Below are 18479 nucleotides of genomic sequence, written 5' to 3' on the forward strand. Positions count from 1 at the left end.
ACTTTAGACAATGTCTATTAGGCATAGACATTTCATTTTTAAACAAAATGCTAGAAAAAAAATTAGCCAATAAAAAACAAATGAGAGTAATAATAGCAAAATATTATTAGTAACATATTGAAGAAGAAGAAATGAATGGTCATGAACAGTGGATTTGAACAAAACAACAAAACGTGGCATGATGAATTAATAACAGTGCAAAACTTGAAAAATATTGAAGTTTCACACAAAATTTAAAATATGCTTTAAAGGAAGTTGTCCTATATGGTATAGCAGCCATTTTCCATTCTTAATAAAAAAATAAAAAAAGAAGATAGTAGCTATTAGACATAGGCAAAAATTTAGTTGTTAAAACATAAATGAGAGTAATAATAGCAATATATACGTAGTAAGCCTCTTTAAATAAAAGAACAACAACCAACCGTTACTCAAAATTGTTATATTAACTCAGAATAAACATCATACTGTTAATCTTTAAATAATGATGACCAACCAACAATGGACATGCTGAGAGTGAACGTCGTAAATTAAGTACAACATACTTGATAGATATAAGGTAGTCACAGTAGTGATATTTTCAAAAGTTTTTGAAAATATAATGCAGTAAAAGTGACAATTGATAATAAGTCATTACCAATGCATCGTATAATATCAGAGACAATTTCATAAAGGTGACTTACAAATTCATGTAACAAATTCAACAAATTTATAAGTAGGTCATTAGAAATATGCAAGAAGAATATCATAAGAGGTCAATAAAAATTCAACAACTTTGAAAGTATATCACTTATACAATGCATGCAACAAATATATAATCAATATCTCATCTTCAAAGAAATAAATATGAGGAACAACTACAAAAACTCATCAAACAATGACTTTCGGAAAAACCTATAAAAAATATATATTGAAGCAAAAAAAGTATAAAAGACATATAACAAAAATATATTGAATAGCAAAAAGTATTAAAGGTGACATTTTTAAGGTCAACGATGTGAAAATATCATCACTACTAAAAAAGAAAGAAGGTGACAAAATTCATCTTACCAAAAACCTTCAAAGACCAATGCATATAACAAATATGAATTCAATATTTCAAGAAATAGAAATAAATATGCGAACAACTACAAAAAGCCATCAAACAATAACTTTCGGAAAAAAACTATAAACAAATATATATTGAAGCAAAAAAGTATAAATGACAAATAACAGAAATATAACAAATATATATTGAATAACAAAAAATATTAAAGTTGACATTTTTAAGGTAACAATGTGAAAGTATCATCACTGCTGGAGAAGGAAGAATGTGACAAAAGTGATCTTACAATGACCTTCAAAGACCAATGCATGTAACAAATATAAATTCAATATTTCAAGAAACAGAAATAAGTATGTGAACAACTACAAAAAGTCATCAAACAATGACTTTCGGAAAAAACTATAAAAAAAATATACAGCTGGAAAAGGAAGAAACAATAACCTTCGTAAGACAAACGCATGTAACAAATATGTATTGAAGATCACATTTTTAAGAAACAAAAATGTGAAAGTAGACCAGATCTTGAAAAACTAAGATGATGATTCAAAAATGCAAGAAAGGATAAACTTGGAAGCAAATACATATGACGAACAACGACAAATAGCAAAAAACAAATATTTATGATCACATTTTTAAGACAAAATATGTGAAAATAAATCAGATCTGGAAAAAGTAAGATGATGATCCATAAAAATCAAAAAAGGAAGAACTTTTGAACGCATTTTCACAAAATCTCAGTTATCATTTATCAAAGGTAAAACCTTTGGAAACAAAACCTTCATGATTCAAAGGTCAAAGTTTTGGATAAAAAATGTCATTGAACATAATTCAAAGGTAAAACTTTGACATCTTGAATATTCAATATCACATTTTTAAGACCAGAAATGTGAATATAGATGGGATCTGGAAAAAGTAACACGATGATTCAAAAAAATGAAAAAAGGAAGAACCTTTGAACGCATGTTAATAAAAAATCAGTTACCATTGATCAAAGGTAAAACCTTTGCAAACACAACCTTCATGTTTGAAAGGTAATATGCTTGAAATAAAAAATCTAAGTATGAAAGTACAAAGGTAAAATAAAATACTCAGTTACCTTAAGTAGATGATTGAAGATGTATAGGAATGTGTATAACAGTTAAGATGTATAAGAGTTAAGGCGTATAGGGTTTGGAGACGAAGAATAAACGAATAGTCATTGTGAGTTGGAAGTAATAAATGTGGAGAGAAGAGAAGAAGAAATGAATGGTCGTGATTGTCAGTTGGAAGTAATAAGGGTGGAGAGAGGAGAAGAAGTAATAAACGTGGCATGCTGGAAGCAAAATTTGAAACATGTTAAAGTTTAACACAAAATTCAAATTACGTGTTCAATTTTTTTACACAACTTTAAATGTTGGACTTTAATATGTTTTTTGAAAGGTGAAATGTGTGTAATAATGTCACTACAAAAGTTGAAATGTGTGTATAAATATGTTTTTTGTTTTATTTTTTAAGGAAAAAATGGGTTTTACAATTTTGTCCCCTTGAAAGGTGAAAGGTGTGTAATAATGTCACTGTAAAAAGTTGAAAGGTGTGTATAAATATGCTTTTTGTTTTATTTTTTAAGGAAAAAATGAGTTTTACAATTTTGTCACCAAAAACTCCAACTGTCAAGAAAGGAAGATATCCAATATAATAATAATAACAGTCATTTCCATTCTTAATAAGATACTTTTAAGGAAAAAATGGTTTTACAATTTTGTCCCATTGAAAGGTGTATAATAATGTCACTACAAAAGTTGAAATGCATGTAATAATGTCACTGCAAAAAGTTGAAAGGTAATAAATGTTTTTTGTTTTATTTTTTAAGGAAAAATGAGTTTTACAATTTTGTCCATTTAAAAGGTGAAAGATGTGTAATAATGTCACTACAAAAGTTGAAATACGTATAATAATATCACTGAAAAAAGTTGAAAGGTGTGTATAAATGTTTTTTGTTTTATTTTTTAAGGAAAAATGAGTTTTACAATTTTGTCCATTTGAAATGTGAAATGTGTGTAATAATATCAATGCAAAAGTTGAAATGTGTGTAATAATATCACTGCAAAAAGTTGAAAGGTGTGTATAAATATGTTTTTGTTTTATTTTTTAAGAAAAAAATGGATTTTACAATTTTGTCCCCTTGAAATGTGAAAAGTGTGTAATAATGTCAATGCAAAATTTAAAATATGTGTAATAATGTTACTGCAGAAAGTTGAAAGGTGTGTATAAATATGTTTTTTGTTTTATTTTTAAGGAAAAAATGGGTTTTACAATTTTGTCTCCTTGAAAGGTGAAATGTGTGTAATAATGTCAATACAAAAGTTGAAATATGTGTAATAATGTCACTGCAAAAAAGTTGAAAGGTGTGTATAAATTGGTTTTTTGTTTTATTTTTCAAGGAAAAATGGGTTTTATAATTTTGTCTAAAAACTCCAAGTGTTAAGGAAGGAAGATATCCAATATAGTAATAATAACAGTCATTTCTATTTTTAATAAGATACTTTAAGGAAAAAATGGGTTTTACAATTTTATCCCCTTGAAAGGTGAAATGTATGTAATAATGTCACTGCAAAATTTGAAATGTGTGTAATAATGTCACTGCAAAAAGTTGAAAGGTGTGTTGCTTTTTGTTTTATTTTTTAAGGAAAAACGGGTGTTACAATTTCGTCCCAAAAAACTCAAGTGTTAAGAAAGGAAGATATTCAATGGAAAAAATGGGTTTCACAATTTATTCCCCTTGAAAGGTGAAAGATGTGTAATAATATCACTGCAAAAGTTGAAATATGTGTAATAATGTCACTGCAAAAAGTTGAAAGGTATGTATAAATATGTTTTTTGTTTTATTTTTTAAGAAAAAAATAGGTTTTACAATTTTGTCCCAAAAAACTTTAAGTGTCAAGAAAGGAAGATGTCCAATGTAGTAATAATAGCACTCGTGTCCATACTTTAATAAATAAATAATAAAAGAAGAAGATAATAGATTGATGTTTTTATTCTTTAGTGTATAATACATGTAAGTTACACATAGATAATAATTATATAATTTAATATTTATTATCTAAATTAGGTTTGAGTTGGTGTAGAATATCACATATATTAAAATCGGAACCAAATATTTAAAATCAGTGAATCCTGAACGGAATGAAAGTGGATTTTCTATGTTAAATTCATGTTGACTGAGCATATACCTAATACCTACATGTTCGGGTTAGGTTTTCACTTTTCATCACTATTTTTTTATGGGAAGATTTACTATTTTGTAGTTAGCCACAAAAAGACTGAAACCGAATGGACAAAGGCCTAAGCAATAGAAATTGTTGGGCTGAAATTATGGTAGTTGAGCCCATTGCAACTGGGGTGGTGGCCCAACAATAAGAGCTTCTAAATTCTCGTCGCTCTCACTTTTCCTTCCATTTTCACTTTTCAATCTATAATCAGCGACTTCTCCACAGATCTCTCTCTCAACCCCAAACCCAACAATGGTACTCTCACTTGACACGATCCTTCTATCTTTATGCTTCATGCGTGTTCTACTTCATTCATCCCTTCCACACTTCAATTTTGCTCAATAGTTTTTTATTTTATTTTCTCTCTTATCATAATACCTAGCTAGATTATTAGGTTATTTATTCCTTTTGTTCGTTTTATTTGAGTCTAGTGATTATGTAACTGTAACAAACGGTTCTTATGAATTTGTTTTGTAGGCGAACACGGGGAATTTAGACGCGTCGATAGAGCAATTACTCAATGTAGAAAAGCAGATGCGGCTCGCCGGTGAGGTTGCCGGAACCAGAAAGGCCGCTACCGACATTTTGAAGCTCTGTTTCGATGCTCGAGCTTGGAAAACCCTCAACGATCAGATTATTCTGTTGTCCAAACGACGTGGACAACTTAAGCAGGTAATCGCAGCTCACTCATCCATGGATTATATTGCGTCTAGGTTTTGATTGTCGGAAGGAAGAATCTCTTAGGTGTTGGTGTGTTTTGTGTCAGGTTTAGGGTTTTAACTTGCTTTGAAAAGTTCCTAGTTTTTTGTGTTTATTTAGAATGGTTGTGTATTTACTATTTACAAATGTTGAGTGAGTGTTTGTTGATGGAATTTTGTTTACACGCCTAATTGGGCATTGCATATTTGTGAAATTAGAAAGCAATGTTTTAAAGTGTCTTCAGCAACCACAAACCAAAATTTTCCCACATTTGCATTCAAATTAAGTAACCTGTTAAGTTTCCATATGTGGAGATTGAGTAGCCCAACAAATATATAAACCACACTCTGGATATTGAGGCACCCCCTCCACATAAACCTGTCGAACCGGGCGAAAGGCTCTTTCTGGCCTGTGTCAGAGAACCGGGAAAAGTTGGGCTCTTTATTTTGATACCATGTTAAGCTTTCATACCATGGTATATAAACCGTAGCTGGAGATTGAGGCCAGGGAGTCGGCGACGTGGGACTTCCAACATAACCACAGTTTGAAACCATGTTAGAGAGAATATGGGTTTGACTTTCTTCACTGATTTCATCATCTGCAATCAGTCTGCTAGGACCTTGAGAATTTTAATACCTGATTTTTGGAGTTATGTTAGAATAGGCTATCTGCATAACCATGTGTATTTGACAACTTATAAATTCATTGCTTGGAGTTCAGATATGATATGGTTGTCTTTTAAATGCTACAAGAAGCATGGTGTGGTTCACTATTAATAATCTTATTCTATGCTCACAGGCTGTAACAGCAATGGTCCAGCAGGCTATGCAATATATTGACGAAACACCAGATGTTGATACTCGCATAGAACTTATCAAAACTTTGAACAGCGTATCAGCAGGGAAGGTGAGCATATGATGTTTGCACTCTGTATTCCGTCTTATATTATCCAAATATAGTATTGTTCATCTAATAAGATGCTTGCTGTATATATTGTTAGATATACGTTGAGATTGAGAGAGCTAGATTGGTGAAGAAACTTGCAAAGATCAAGGAAGAACAAGGGCTTATAGCCGAAGCCGCTGATTTGATGCAAGAAGTTGCGGTAAGTGTGGATGTGTCATTTTGTATTGGCTTTTATATAACCAGTTAGTACAATTATCTTTCAGTCTACTTAACATGGGTAATCTTAACAGGTGGAAACTTTTGGCGCCATGGCAAAAACAGAGAAAATTGCATTCATTCTTGAACAAGTATGAGAATTTCTTCTATTTCTTTGAGCAATGACATCAGATGTAGACCATTAATTTCTTGTTCTGCAATTTAGCCTGCTGATTTGAAAATTTTCTATGTTAAATGTGTAGGTTCGTTTGTGCCTAGATCGCCAGGATTATGTCCGTGCACAAATACTCTCAAGAAAGATCAGTCCAAGAGTATTTGATGCTGATGCATCAAAGGAAAAGAAAAAGCCTAAAGAAGGTGATAATGTTGTTGAAGAGCCTGCTGCAGATATACCATCTTTGCTGGAGTTGAAGCGGATCTATTATGAACTAATGATTCGGTATTTGAACCCCTAGTTCCCTACTTTAGATTCTTACCTAATAGATCCCAATTCTTCACCGTGTTTACATCAACCATAAATTCATGGTTTTAAATTGCTGTCTGCAACTGCAGTTGTGGCCACAATGTTTTGCTTGTGGAGGTCTTCATAACCACATCTTCTTGTAATTAATTGTACCCAACTTTAGATAATGCTGTGAAACATCAAATGAAAACCATGATCATGATGTGGTTCATATGTCACAGCTTAGCATCATGACATGCTGCTGCCACTTAGAATTGTATGGAAAGGGACTATTAAAATCTCATGGAGTCTTTGACTAATTGACATTAAAAATATAATGAAATTATAGTAAACAAAAAAACAGGTTTTAGCTTTCTTTCCTAACAAAACTGTTCCTTGTTTTTTTACAATTAATATCTATTCTCAGAATGGAAAATATGTCGCTCTAAATATATTCTACTTGCATAGTCAACATCTTTTTTTGTAAATTGGACTAAGGCTTGGTGGTTGTTGTTGTTTATAATTTACATCTTGCTCATTAATATTTTTTGCATACCATGAGTATCTGCTGTCCCACTATTGTAACATGAGATGACACAAATTGTGGGAATAAATATCACCACCTAATCTGCAAAAAGCTTTATTTAACAATTGTCACTCATGCCAACTTGTTGTCTGGACCTGATTCACTTTATTTTTGTCAATACCTATTTCATGTTGCTGCATGCTGTGGATCTTAAAAGTCTTTATTGTCTTATGTTGGTTTTTGTTTATTGTTAAAGGTATTATTCCCATAACAATGACTATCTTGAAATTTGCCGTTGCTACAAGTCAATATATGAGATTCCATCTGTCAAAGAAAACCCTGCAGAGTGGATTCCGGTAGGCTTTATTTGCTTTGTCTGTTATTGCTGATTGTATTGTTATACGACATTATCTTTTTCTGAATATTATCTTTATGTATAGATCCTGAGGAAAATTTCTTGGTACTTGGTTCTAGCACCACATGATCCAATGCAGTCAAGCCTTCTCAATTCAACCTTGGAGGACAAAAATCTATCTGAGATTCCAAATTTTAAGTATATTTTTTTAATTTTAATCTCATGTCTTCTTGCACATGTTCAAATAATTTGTTATGATTTATTTGTCATCTGATGTGCCTGTTATATGTGCCATAGGCTACTTTTGAAACAAATTGTCACCATGGAGGTCATCCAATGGACAACTCTGTGGGATACATATAAGTCTGAGTTTGATAATGAGAAGATCTCTGGGAAATCTTTGGGTGAAAAAGCAGCAGAAGATCTGAGGCAAAGAATAATTGAACATGTAATTGACTGGACCTTTATATTTCTTTGTTCCCATCTCATCAATTTGGTTGGTCAGTATTGTGGGGTATGCCTTGTATTTCACACTTAATACTTTTGTTTCCTTTCAGAATATCCTTGTTGTATCAAAGTACTATGCGAGGATTACTTTGAAGAGACTTGCAGAGCTTTTGTGTCTCAGTGTGCAGGTTTGTAATGCCAGTTTTTATTTATGCTGTAAGTAGTGCTGTTGTGAGTTGTTCATTGATTGTATACTAGTTTTATAAAGAAAAAGGCTAGTTCTCAGTTTCACAATGTGAAGCCTGTGAAGGATAGGGGTTGGAAGCATCAGTCTATGTTGGTTTGCTGCTTTAGTTCACTTGCCACCTCAAGCATGTTATTGTCTTATTTATTGTTGAGCTTATTTTGAATATGGATGTCGAGTGAATGTACTTGCATTTCTTAATGTGTTAAAATATATTTTTCTCCATCTATGTAGTGTGAAAATCCTAATTAATTTTCCTTACGAAACTCAGGAAGCTGAGAAGCATCTCTCAGAGATGGTTGTGTCTAAGGCACTGGTGGCTAAGATTGATAGGCCAATGGGAATAGTTTGTTTCCAAACAGTCAAGGATAGCAACGACATTCTTAACTCTTGGTCCGCCAACTTGGAGAAACTGCTTGATCTTGTGGAGAAAAGCTGTCATCAGATACACAAGGAAACCATGGTGCATAAAGCTGCTTTGAAGGTTTAAGAAGGTCAAGGTCCATATCAGCAAGTACAGTCACAAGTAAAGCTTTTGTCTCTTCCCCCCTCCCGTAAATCACAGACACACCAAACCATTTTGGTGCGTTTTGTATGTCGGATTTCATGACATGCATCCAATTTAAAATTATTTTTTGACACCAACTGATTTCCTTGGCAAATGCTTTTAAAGCTGTTTTCATGCCATGTAGAATTTGCGAACATTTCCTATTTTATAATAATGTTTGTTTTTGCTAATTGCAGGGGCACCTCAACATAGTTGTGATTTTGGACTGAAGTTGCCTTATCAGGAATGTTAATTTGAATTGCCCATCGACCATGTTGGTGAGGATTTGCATTAAACGATGATCTTTTTTTTGTTTTACATTGTGATTCATGTAGCCAGAAATATGGTTTCCTAGTACTGAAAGTAGTTTTGTTTTGGTTGTATACTACTGGAACAATACCTTATCACTGACATCTAACTGGATCCCAAAAGGTCTTGTTTCTAGCAGTGGCAAGAAATCCAGTGCTTGTTCATTTATTTGTCGGTCGTTACATATTCGCTTGTGCCTTTGTTGTGATTCCACATTCTCATGCAATTTGTTAATTTCTGAGCTGTATGCAATCATATATTATCCGAGTCCAAAAACTGAAACTGAGTTACTTGGATCTGCTGGAAGCAAGAGATAATTCATCAGTGAACATTAAAAAAAATGTATGTCATTTTCAAAAAAAAAAAAAAAATAGTGAATGATATATTGATTGTGTATAAATCTTTATACACTGTGCATATATATTACATTCGTTTAAAATTGTTTCCCCACAACTGAGTTCATGATGCACTTTTTTATCTTCACTTAATCTTTTATACACTAAAAAAAATCAATTTAGAGGAAAAATTATGACTTTATTTTCCCGCAAACTCCTCAATAGTACATGCCTAAATTTATCTTTGGTGGAGTATGAGCCTGTGAATATTAATTAATTCATAGCATTCTAAGATCATCAGGTTGGCCATTATTAATTTAGATTAAGCGTCAACTTCATTTTAATTTAAACCTAAACTAGCAAGTTACTTGTGCATTAGCATAACCTAATACTTCTTTGCTGCAAGATTAAGAACACATTACATGTACATAATTAAGAAACACATGTTATTTGTGCATTTGCATAGTTAAAAATACACATGTGATGTGCACTCGTATTGTTAAGAACACATGTGACCCGTGCATTCGTATGACTAAAAATACATGTTATCTGTACATTCACATTATTAAAAACATATGTTACTCGTGTATTCACATAGTTAAAACACATATATTTCTCATACATTTACATTATTAAGAATGCACGTCTTATCTGTATATTTGCATGGTCAAACACATAAAGATAATAAATGACAAATTTTAATTTTAATTTTCTAATGGAAATAGCAAACTGAAAGTTTAAGACTTCAAATAAATATTTTAAATTTATAGAAAATGAAATGATTTTATCAATTTTAAATACAATTTTTTAATGAAAATATGATAATCAAGTCGTTATACTATATGAGTCTTTTTTACTAAAAATATATTTAAAAGTTATAAAAAACTTCAATTTGAAATTTGATTTTTTTTTAATTATAATAGAGAAAAATTAAAATTCAAAGAATCTGAACTTTGATATTGAAATTTAGTAGAAAAAGTGTCACAAAACTTTGATGAGGTGAAAAAATACAAGTATTTTTAAATTAATGGTAAACGATAAATAATATAGATAGAATAATGTAAAGAAATAATTTCGGATGTGAAAAATGATTTCAATCTCATCTAATGTTCAATGAATATTACTTGTTAACATAACAAAACATAGGTACTGTAAATACTCAATTTTGGTAGGGTAGCCATATGGACAAATCACTAATTAGTATTAAATTACCAACATATAAAAAGTAAGGATAGTGTGGGAACATACATAGTAATAACATCGAACATTTTAGGAGAGAAAAATATGAGGAGGAGGTAACATGCGGCATGAAAGGAAAAAATGTGAGGATGAGGTGACATGTAACATGAAAAAGTTTTTTTTTATTATATTATTAATAAATTTGACTTTTTTAATTATAATAGAGAAAAATTAAAATTCAAACAATCTGAACTGTTATATTAAAATTCAGTAGGAAAACTATGACAAAACTTTGATGAGGTGAAAAAAATACAAGTATTCTTAGATTAATGGTAAACTTTAAATAATATAGATAGATTAATGTAAAGAAATAGTTCGGATGTGAAAAATAATTTCAATTTCTTGTAAGGTTTAAAATTCAAAGAATCTGAATTGTGATGTTAAAATTCAGTAGGAAAAGTGTCACAAAACTTTAATGAGGTGAAAAAATACAAGTATTCTTAGATTAATTCTAAACGTTAAATAATATAGATAAATTAATGTAAAAAATTAGTTCAAGTGTAAAAAATGATTTCAATCTCATCTAATGTTTAATGACTATTACTTTTTAATATAATAAAACATAGGTACCGTAAAGATTAAATTTTGGTGGGGTAGCGACATGGACCAATCACTAATTAATATTAAATTATAAAAAGTAAGGATAGTGTGAGAATGTACATAGTAATAATAACATTAAACATTTTAGGAGAGAAAAATGTGAGAAGAAGATGATATTTGACATAGAGAGAAAAAATATGAAGAGGAGATGACATATGGTATGAAGAAGTTTTTTTTATTAGATTGTTATTAAATAGATATAATAGATTTTAGGCATGACTATATCTGTGGGTTTCTATTTGAGATGAAGAGCACAGTGCATTTGATTGGCGTTTTTCTTAAAGAAAAAAGTAGTTCCGTTTATTTTTAATTGGATAGGATTCTTAAAATAAACAGAATCTAAAAATACATTTTTTTGTTTCGAGGTTAGGATGAACTTCGTCAAAATCTTGTGGAGTATGTTTTTTCACTATTTTAATTTTTGGTTTTGTACCATATCTAGCGATCTTATTCCTAGCAAAAACAAAGTGCATATGGATGAATCCACAAGAGGGCGAAAGGATGATTAGCAATGTAAGTTTTTTACATAAAATAACTTCTAAATTAAACTCATTTTATTTAAAATAATTTTCATAAAAATGTAACCTGAACAACACTAGATTAAATCAAAATAGTGAGGACGGGAGGGCCAGGCCCTTTGAGGATCAAAGTTAAATAGATGCATTATTATTTATAGGTCGTGTCATTTAGGCTAGAGTTACATACCTGCAAATATGGTTGGATTTTGATTTGGATGTTAATGGATGAATGAATGAATGGAAAGTCATCTATCAATCTATCTAATTCCATTTAAACTGTAGTTTAAGTTATCAAATTCGTCCAATCCATACATGACTCCATTTTCATGGATTTGGATGAATGAACATTCAATCTATTTGATTTTTATTTTTTATTTGGTTTTTCACATATCCTCGCACTAGAAGCAATCCTGTCCGAGCTGAGAACATCAACATGTACGTGAGGCTAATTCTTCCAGCGGACATTTTTTCATTCACAAGACTCGAACCCGACATCTTGCTTAACGGGAATCAAGCATGTACCATTTGATTTTTATTATTAGAACTAAAAATATTATTGAAAAATGACTATTTTAAAAATTACTATCTCAACTAAATATTTTTTAAAACCACCTTTTAGAATAATACTTATAAAATTATTTATAAAACACTTTTAAAAATCATTTTTATTTAAAAAAATTGATTTTTTTGAACTTTGATAGAAAAATATTTCTTTTTCAATATTTTACACGCATGTGATGTTTAAGGTTTTACGTGTAAAAAATTAGAAATACTTATAGAGTGTATTATCTATGCACTGTAAGTATAAAAATTTATACATAATCATTACATCATTTATCATTCATTTGATTACTTTTTTTGAAGAATCAATTATGATTAAATATAAATGGTGGATGATGTAGTGATAGTGCATAAAACTTATGCATTCTTAGTGTATACATTTTTTCTCATGCTTATATATATATGTTATGTACTTTAAGAATAAAATTGTAATATTAAATACGTACATATGTCATATAATTGACATAAATTTAATAAAATATTAAAAGCGAGAGAGTGAGAGTTATGGATGAATTTGTTTGAATTTAGTTTTCTTAAATATTAAATAAAATTCCAAAGGAAAGAAAATCGTTTTTAAATTTTGGTTTTCTGGATGGATTGGATAGTCATCCAAATGGATATATCAATGAATATCCATTGGATATAATGGATGAACCAATACTATCCATTGAATTATATTCATTTAAATCTATTAGTTTTAATAGATTGAACAGATGGATTTATTTTAGATGGATTATGGATAAATTTGCTTATACCTAAAATATTTAACCTTTCACATACTGATGAAGTTAGCAAATTACTGAGAGTCTTTATGGGAATGTTAGCTAGTAACCTTGAATTACCTTCTACTTGTTGCAACAAACTCTTGGGCCACTTTTTGCTATGATTTATTTATCTCCTTTTTTGGGTCCTATTTAATTGAGGCTGGACAACTTAGTTACTTGCTATTTACGTTTTGTTTATCTCTAAGCCCTTATGACATCTATTGTTAACAGTATGAATAGACAATTTCAAATAGAGATACTCCAATTGTATAAGACACAAGAATACTTGAATAACAAGCTAGCATAGTTTAACTTTTCTTCTCACTGGGGACTGTGGTAACGTTATTAGATCACCCCATCTCCATTTTCTATCCCAATATGGAGGAAAAAAAGTAAATAAGGATTATAAATTTATGGCTCCCCAATGGGGAACAATATTTATAAGAAAGAAAATACTAAAAGTTAAAATGGGTGGCTCGGTGCGGCTCCAACCTCGCAAGTTCTTGGAATAGTAGATGTACGCAACCTTGTTTTTGCAAGTGGAGAAGCTGTTTCCAAAATTGAACTATAAATTCCAGATCATAAGATAAACAACCTTCCTGTTATGTCGAGACTCGCCCTCACACTATAATGATAAACGGGATGAAGATCATTCAGAAGGAGTAGAGTTAGGCAGCAAAGGAATTGAACCTGCCTCTCTCACAAATGAAGAAGCTGATGGAGATGAAGAAGATTGAAGATGAGAAGCCATGGTAGATGACAAAATCATTTGATCATATAAACTCAATTCAGAATCTCAAAAATGAGAATACTCATAAAAACTACTAGAAGGGGCATATGCATAAGAACCCTGCAAAATGCTTAGATCTTCAGGCTTAACTACAGGCTCAGTGGCTGGTGCAATGGACAAAATGGTAGGTGATTTTGGTTTGAGAGGTTGTTGTTGTTGTTGTTGCCTTATGAGTCTCACATTTTCAGGGAAGTTGAGTTTTGCTTTGTTGCCTCTGAAATTCAAAGAAGCTTTGTCATATGCTATAGCTGCTGCTTCAGCTGTTTCAAATGTTCCTAACCACACTCTTGATGCTTTGAAAGGGTCTCTTATTTCTGCAGCCCATTTTCCCCATGGCCTCTGTCTCACTCCTCTGTATTTTCTTTGTGGTTGTTTTTGTTTTTGTTGATGTTGCTCTTGATTTCTCACATTGTCTGTTCTGTATTCATATGCAGGATTTGTTCCTATTTGGCTTTGGCTTGTTTCTGTTGTTGTTGTTGTGTTGGTCCAGTTTCTTGAACATTGTGCAACTGTTATATTCAATATAGTTGTATTAAAGATGGGAAGAAAAGTACAATATGTGTTTCTATATGGTGTGACCCGATTTTCGGTTGGAAACTAGCTCTGTGACTACTTATATATTGAAGAAATAGTATGGTTGCTAATATTTTCTTATATTTTGTGACATTTATACATGTGCATCCTTGTAGGATACTTCACATAAAATAAGAATTAACAAAAGCAGAGTAACTTATGTGCAATGGTTTTGTTTTTTACTGATTAGTATTATACTTAGACATATGTAAGACACGAATCTTGAAATCTTGAGTTTTTTCATCAATTAGTAGTTATCACCTTTCTTGCTATATGAAAAATAGTTAAAAAAGAAAAACACATTATTTTTATTCCCTAATGTATTTCACACATGCAGGGCCCCATCAAAATATCCAAAACTCTAGACAAAACAATACCATCCAAAAAATTAAATAAATAAAAAGTTCATATTACAAGGATTTAATTTGATACTTACTTGGTGTAGTAGCATAAGATGAATCAGCATTTGAGATTGAGAAATCACAAAAGGGTATATCATGTTCCCTCTTTCTCTTGCCACCATAAGATGAAGAAGAGGAAGATAGTGTTGCATCAAAAGTATCAACACCACTTCCTACTATTACACTATGATCTATATTATGATGAAGAACCTTATAATCATCACCTTTAGGTATATCTCCACAAACAACATGAGTTAAAGCTGAGACTATATCAGACATCTCCTTCTCCATATTCAAACCAGGAATTTGAAACATCATTGGCATTGACAACTTTTGATGTGGTTGGTGATTATGTTGTGTTGGAATAACTTTGTTAGCCTTCTTCTTAAGATCAAAGTTGGTGTGTAAATGTATAACTTATTGTGATGTGCACGAACTATCTTGAATAATGAGATATGTGTGTGTATATATATATAAGATATTATGCAATTGGTCTGAAAAACTCGTTTTGTTTTTCTCTTTGTTCAATCCTTATCTTGATTTTTTAATATATTATTATCCCACCGCACCTTGTCCGGAACAGGATATTCTGTCATAGAGCCTGTACCAATACCATGTCCCCACCAATTAAAAGGTAAACATAAACAAAAAAAATTAAAACAAAATATTACATTTCTATATTATATGCTTAAAGTTGATTGGATCGGAACAAGATTTGGAAATAGGATACGGGATAGAAGATCTCTATTCCACCTTGTCCACCCTTGATTTTTTTTCTTTGTTATGTAAAAACAATGACACCATCGAGTTGTGAAGAGCATGAAACTAGAGGGATTATGCATAAAATATTAGCACATGTACCTTTTCACACCACTTTTATACTGATATAGGAGTGAACATAACTTATTATATCATTTTTGTACAACAAAGTTTAGACTACGATAGGCACTACTCTCAAATCACTACTCATCAGATTCATAGTAAAATTTGCATATCAGGTGAATCTGAAAATCAAATCCTAAGTTATAACCAGTGTGAGTGAAAGGCTAGAAAAATGTAACAAGGGGAGGCCAATACTTCATTTTAGTTGTATTTTTAATGGCAAAAATATTATTTTATTATATATATAAAAAAATAAAAATGTCTTACTGTATTATATTTTTTTTGTTTTTTGTAGTACTTGTCTCTTTATTAGTGGAAATGATACTTACAACATAAAATGTGTGTTGTTCATATGGACCTATTATAAGAAGGATTTTGAAGAATAAATGTTTCCTAAATTTTTTGTATTTAAAGAATAAAAAACATGCATTTAGTATTCCCAATAAAACTTGTTCATTTTGGAGTTCCTTAATCTTTTACTACGGATAAAAAAACCCTATAAAGAAACCCAAAACAATAATGTACAAATTTAGCATGTAAACAACAAAAGTGAAGGGTCAAAATCCAAAAGTGTGCAAGTGTGAATGCTGCAACATGGTGGTGTTTATATGAATTGAACCACCTTGAGGTAGGCAACACTTTGAAGCTAGTTGGTGCTGAGAAAAAGTTAAAATAGGAGCCGACATCACAAGAAACCAACTTGTAAAAGATCTTATTACATAATATAATATAATATAGACTCTTATATTAAGTTATTAGCATGAATATGGTCACGTTATTAATACCCATAGTATAAAAAATATTATAATACTAGCTGTTATTAAGCTTGATAAGGATTGTCATACAATTTGAAGCAACAAGTTGCAACCCCACAAGGTTTTCAGCTCAAGTTTTGATGTCGGTGACTCATTATATGATTGCAAGTGGAGTCTTCAAAAAGTTTTTCACTTATCATTGATGTGTAATATGATATAACATTATAGTACAAATTTATATATAATTATTATATTATTCATCATTTATTTATATTATTTTTTAAAGAATCAATAATAATAATAATAATAATTTTTTTAATATTTAATTGACGAGTTGTGTCTTTACTTGTCTCCCTGTATAAATCTTTTTCTTGTTATTCGTTCATATTTAATTGACAGGTTGTGTCTACGAAAGTCATCAGTTAATTTCTTTTTTATACACTAGCATTCGTATACTTTTTTAATTAGTTCACATCGATTAATTGTAAAAAAATTAATCTTAATTCAGTTCACTTTTCTCTCTCTGTCCTTTTAAAAAAGAAGGAACAAGTGGAACTAATATTCTAGTTTTATTAATACCTATCATCACCAGATCAAACTGATCAGAATATATTGATGTGATGTTATAATAGTTGAACATGTATTTCATTGATTAAACTGTGAATCAGTAAAATTAGATATTTATATATAGATGAAAAATTTATTTATTTTTTATATGAGTTATATTATTTACATTTAATCTTACTTATTCATTTTTATATCCAACAAATCATATGGATGTGTGAATAAGTGATAAGTGAATAAGTGATAAGAGAATTTTTTTTTTTGTCTGTAATAATATTTTAGTAAAAGTTTAATTAGTTTCATAAAATTTTATAATTATTTATTAAAACAGAATGAGATGAAAATCAACTAGTATGATTAATTTTTGACTTGAAATGATTAGAATAGATATAATTTGTATATGGTGGAAGCATGGGGACTAATTGGACTGATAGGTAGGTTACTGTTTTGTCAACCTAGTCCACCTTTGTAGATTTCTGTCTACAGATGTAAATTATTCTATCAATTAAGTTTGTGAAATTAAAATGTGATACTGATAAAGTATTTCAATTTCATTTTGTTTTGTTATCATTTTTCATTCTGGATTTGCGTCATTTTCTGATTGATGGACAGCATTTTAGGATTCTGATTGATGGACAGCATTTTAGGATAAAAACTTAAGTAAACACGATAGCTTCGGGTCAAACGGTTGATCTGTACACACGTTATCAATTATCTTGAGTGGATAAAATCATAGTGCCAGACATACCCTGTATTATTTCGCCTTAGAAAATAAAAACAGTTTGTAAGAAAGTAAATATAGCAATTGAGTGACCGACTAAAATTGTATAAATATAAAATAATACAATGCATAACAACTACATGAATGGAATTAATTTTTACGTATAAGTTATACCTATATTTGCTCTATATATAAAGTCAAAACTTGAAATAATTATTATCATCACTATTTTCTATTTTTCTTTTAATATTTTTTATTTCTAAAGTAAAACCATATAATCCGATATAACTATAATTACTAAATCTCACTTTGGATATTATAATAAATATAAAGATTATAACATGAAGTATATCCAATAAAAAATATTCTAATTCACTAAAATAAAATATTTAATACTAAATATCATAAGATAAAAATGTAGATCGGTAAACACGGATTATCTGTCAATTCACATGTACAAATAAATACGTATATTTCTACTTCGTGTTGAATAGGGCGTGGAGAACTCATCCGCCCATATGGCTTGTCCCCATTTCAATAAGATCCATGTAGGCCGGGTTTTATTAGGTTGGAGTTCAAATTTAAAAATTAAATCATGAAATTTTGTATTTTTACCCTCCCGATGTGGCTTTTGTTCACTTCTACACTTTTGTTTATATGTATAAAATAAAGACATATTTTTAACATACAATACTATTAAGAAGAGAAGATGTTGATTGAACAAGAACTTATATTAGTTCTTGGAAGAGAAACTTGAAGGTTGAAGATGAAGAATGAAAGATATGAAACTTTGAT

The 18479-nt window shown here is 30.2% G+C and overlaps 2 protein-coding genes across 2 annotated transcripts; one reads left to right on the top strand and one right to left on the bottom strand.

Annotated features, from left to right (window-relative positions):
* Positions 4440–9187, top strand: LOC109361571 (26S proteasome non-ATPase regulatory subunit 12 homolog A-like). The gene is made up of 12 exons (XM_019607069.1): positions 4440–4545; positions 4768–4962; positions 5788–5895; positions 5990–6094; positions 6186–6242; positions 6354–6550; positions 7336–7435; positions 7520–7632; positions 7732–7882; positions 7992–8069; positions 8397–8651; positions 8870–9187. Exons 1-11 carry the CDS (start codon positions 4543–4545, stop codon positions 8613–8615), a joined length of 1326 nt encoding a protein of 441 aa, XP_019462614.1. The 5' UTR covers positions 4440–4542; the 3' UTR covers positions 8616–8651; positions 8870–9187.
* Positions 13298–15176, bottom strand: LOC109361580 (ethylene-responsive transcription factor ABR1-like). The gene is made up of 2 exons (XM_019607081.1): positions 14798–15176; positions 13298–14297 (listed from the first exon to the last, which is right to left on the bottom strand). The coding sequence occupies exons 1-2, from the start codon at positions 15084–15086 to the stop codon at positions 13795–13797; spliced, it is 792 nt and encodes a 263-aa protein (XP_019462626.1). The 5' UTR covers positions 15087–15176; the 3' UTR covers positions 13298–13794.

Source organism: Lupinus angustifolius, chromosome LG01 (assembly GCF_001865875.1).
Source record: "Lupinus angustifolius cultivar Tanjil chromosome LG01, LupAngTanjil_v1.0, whole genome shotgun sequence".
In the NCBI taxonomy this organism is placed as follows: Eukaryota; Viridiplantae; Streptophyta; class Magnoliopsida; order Fabales; family Fabaceae; genus Lupinus; species Lupinus angustifolius.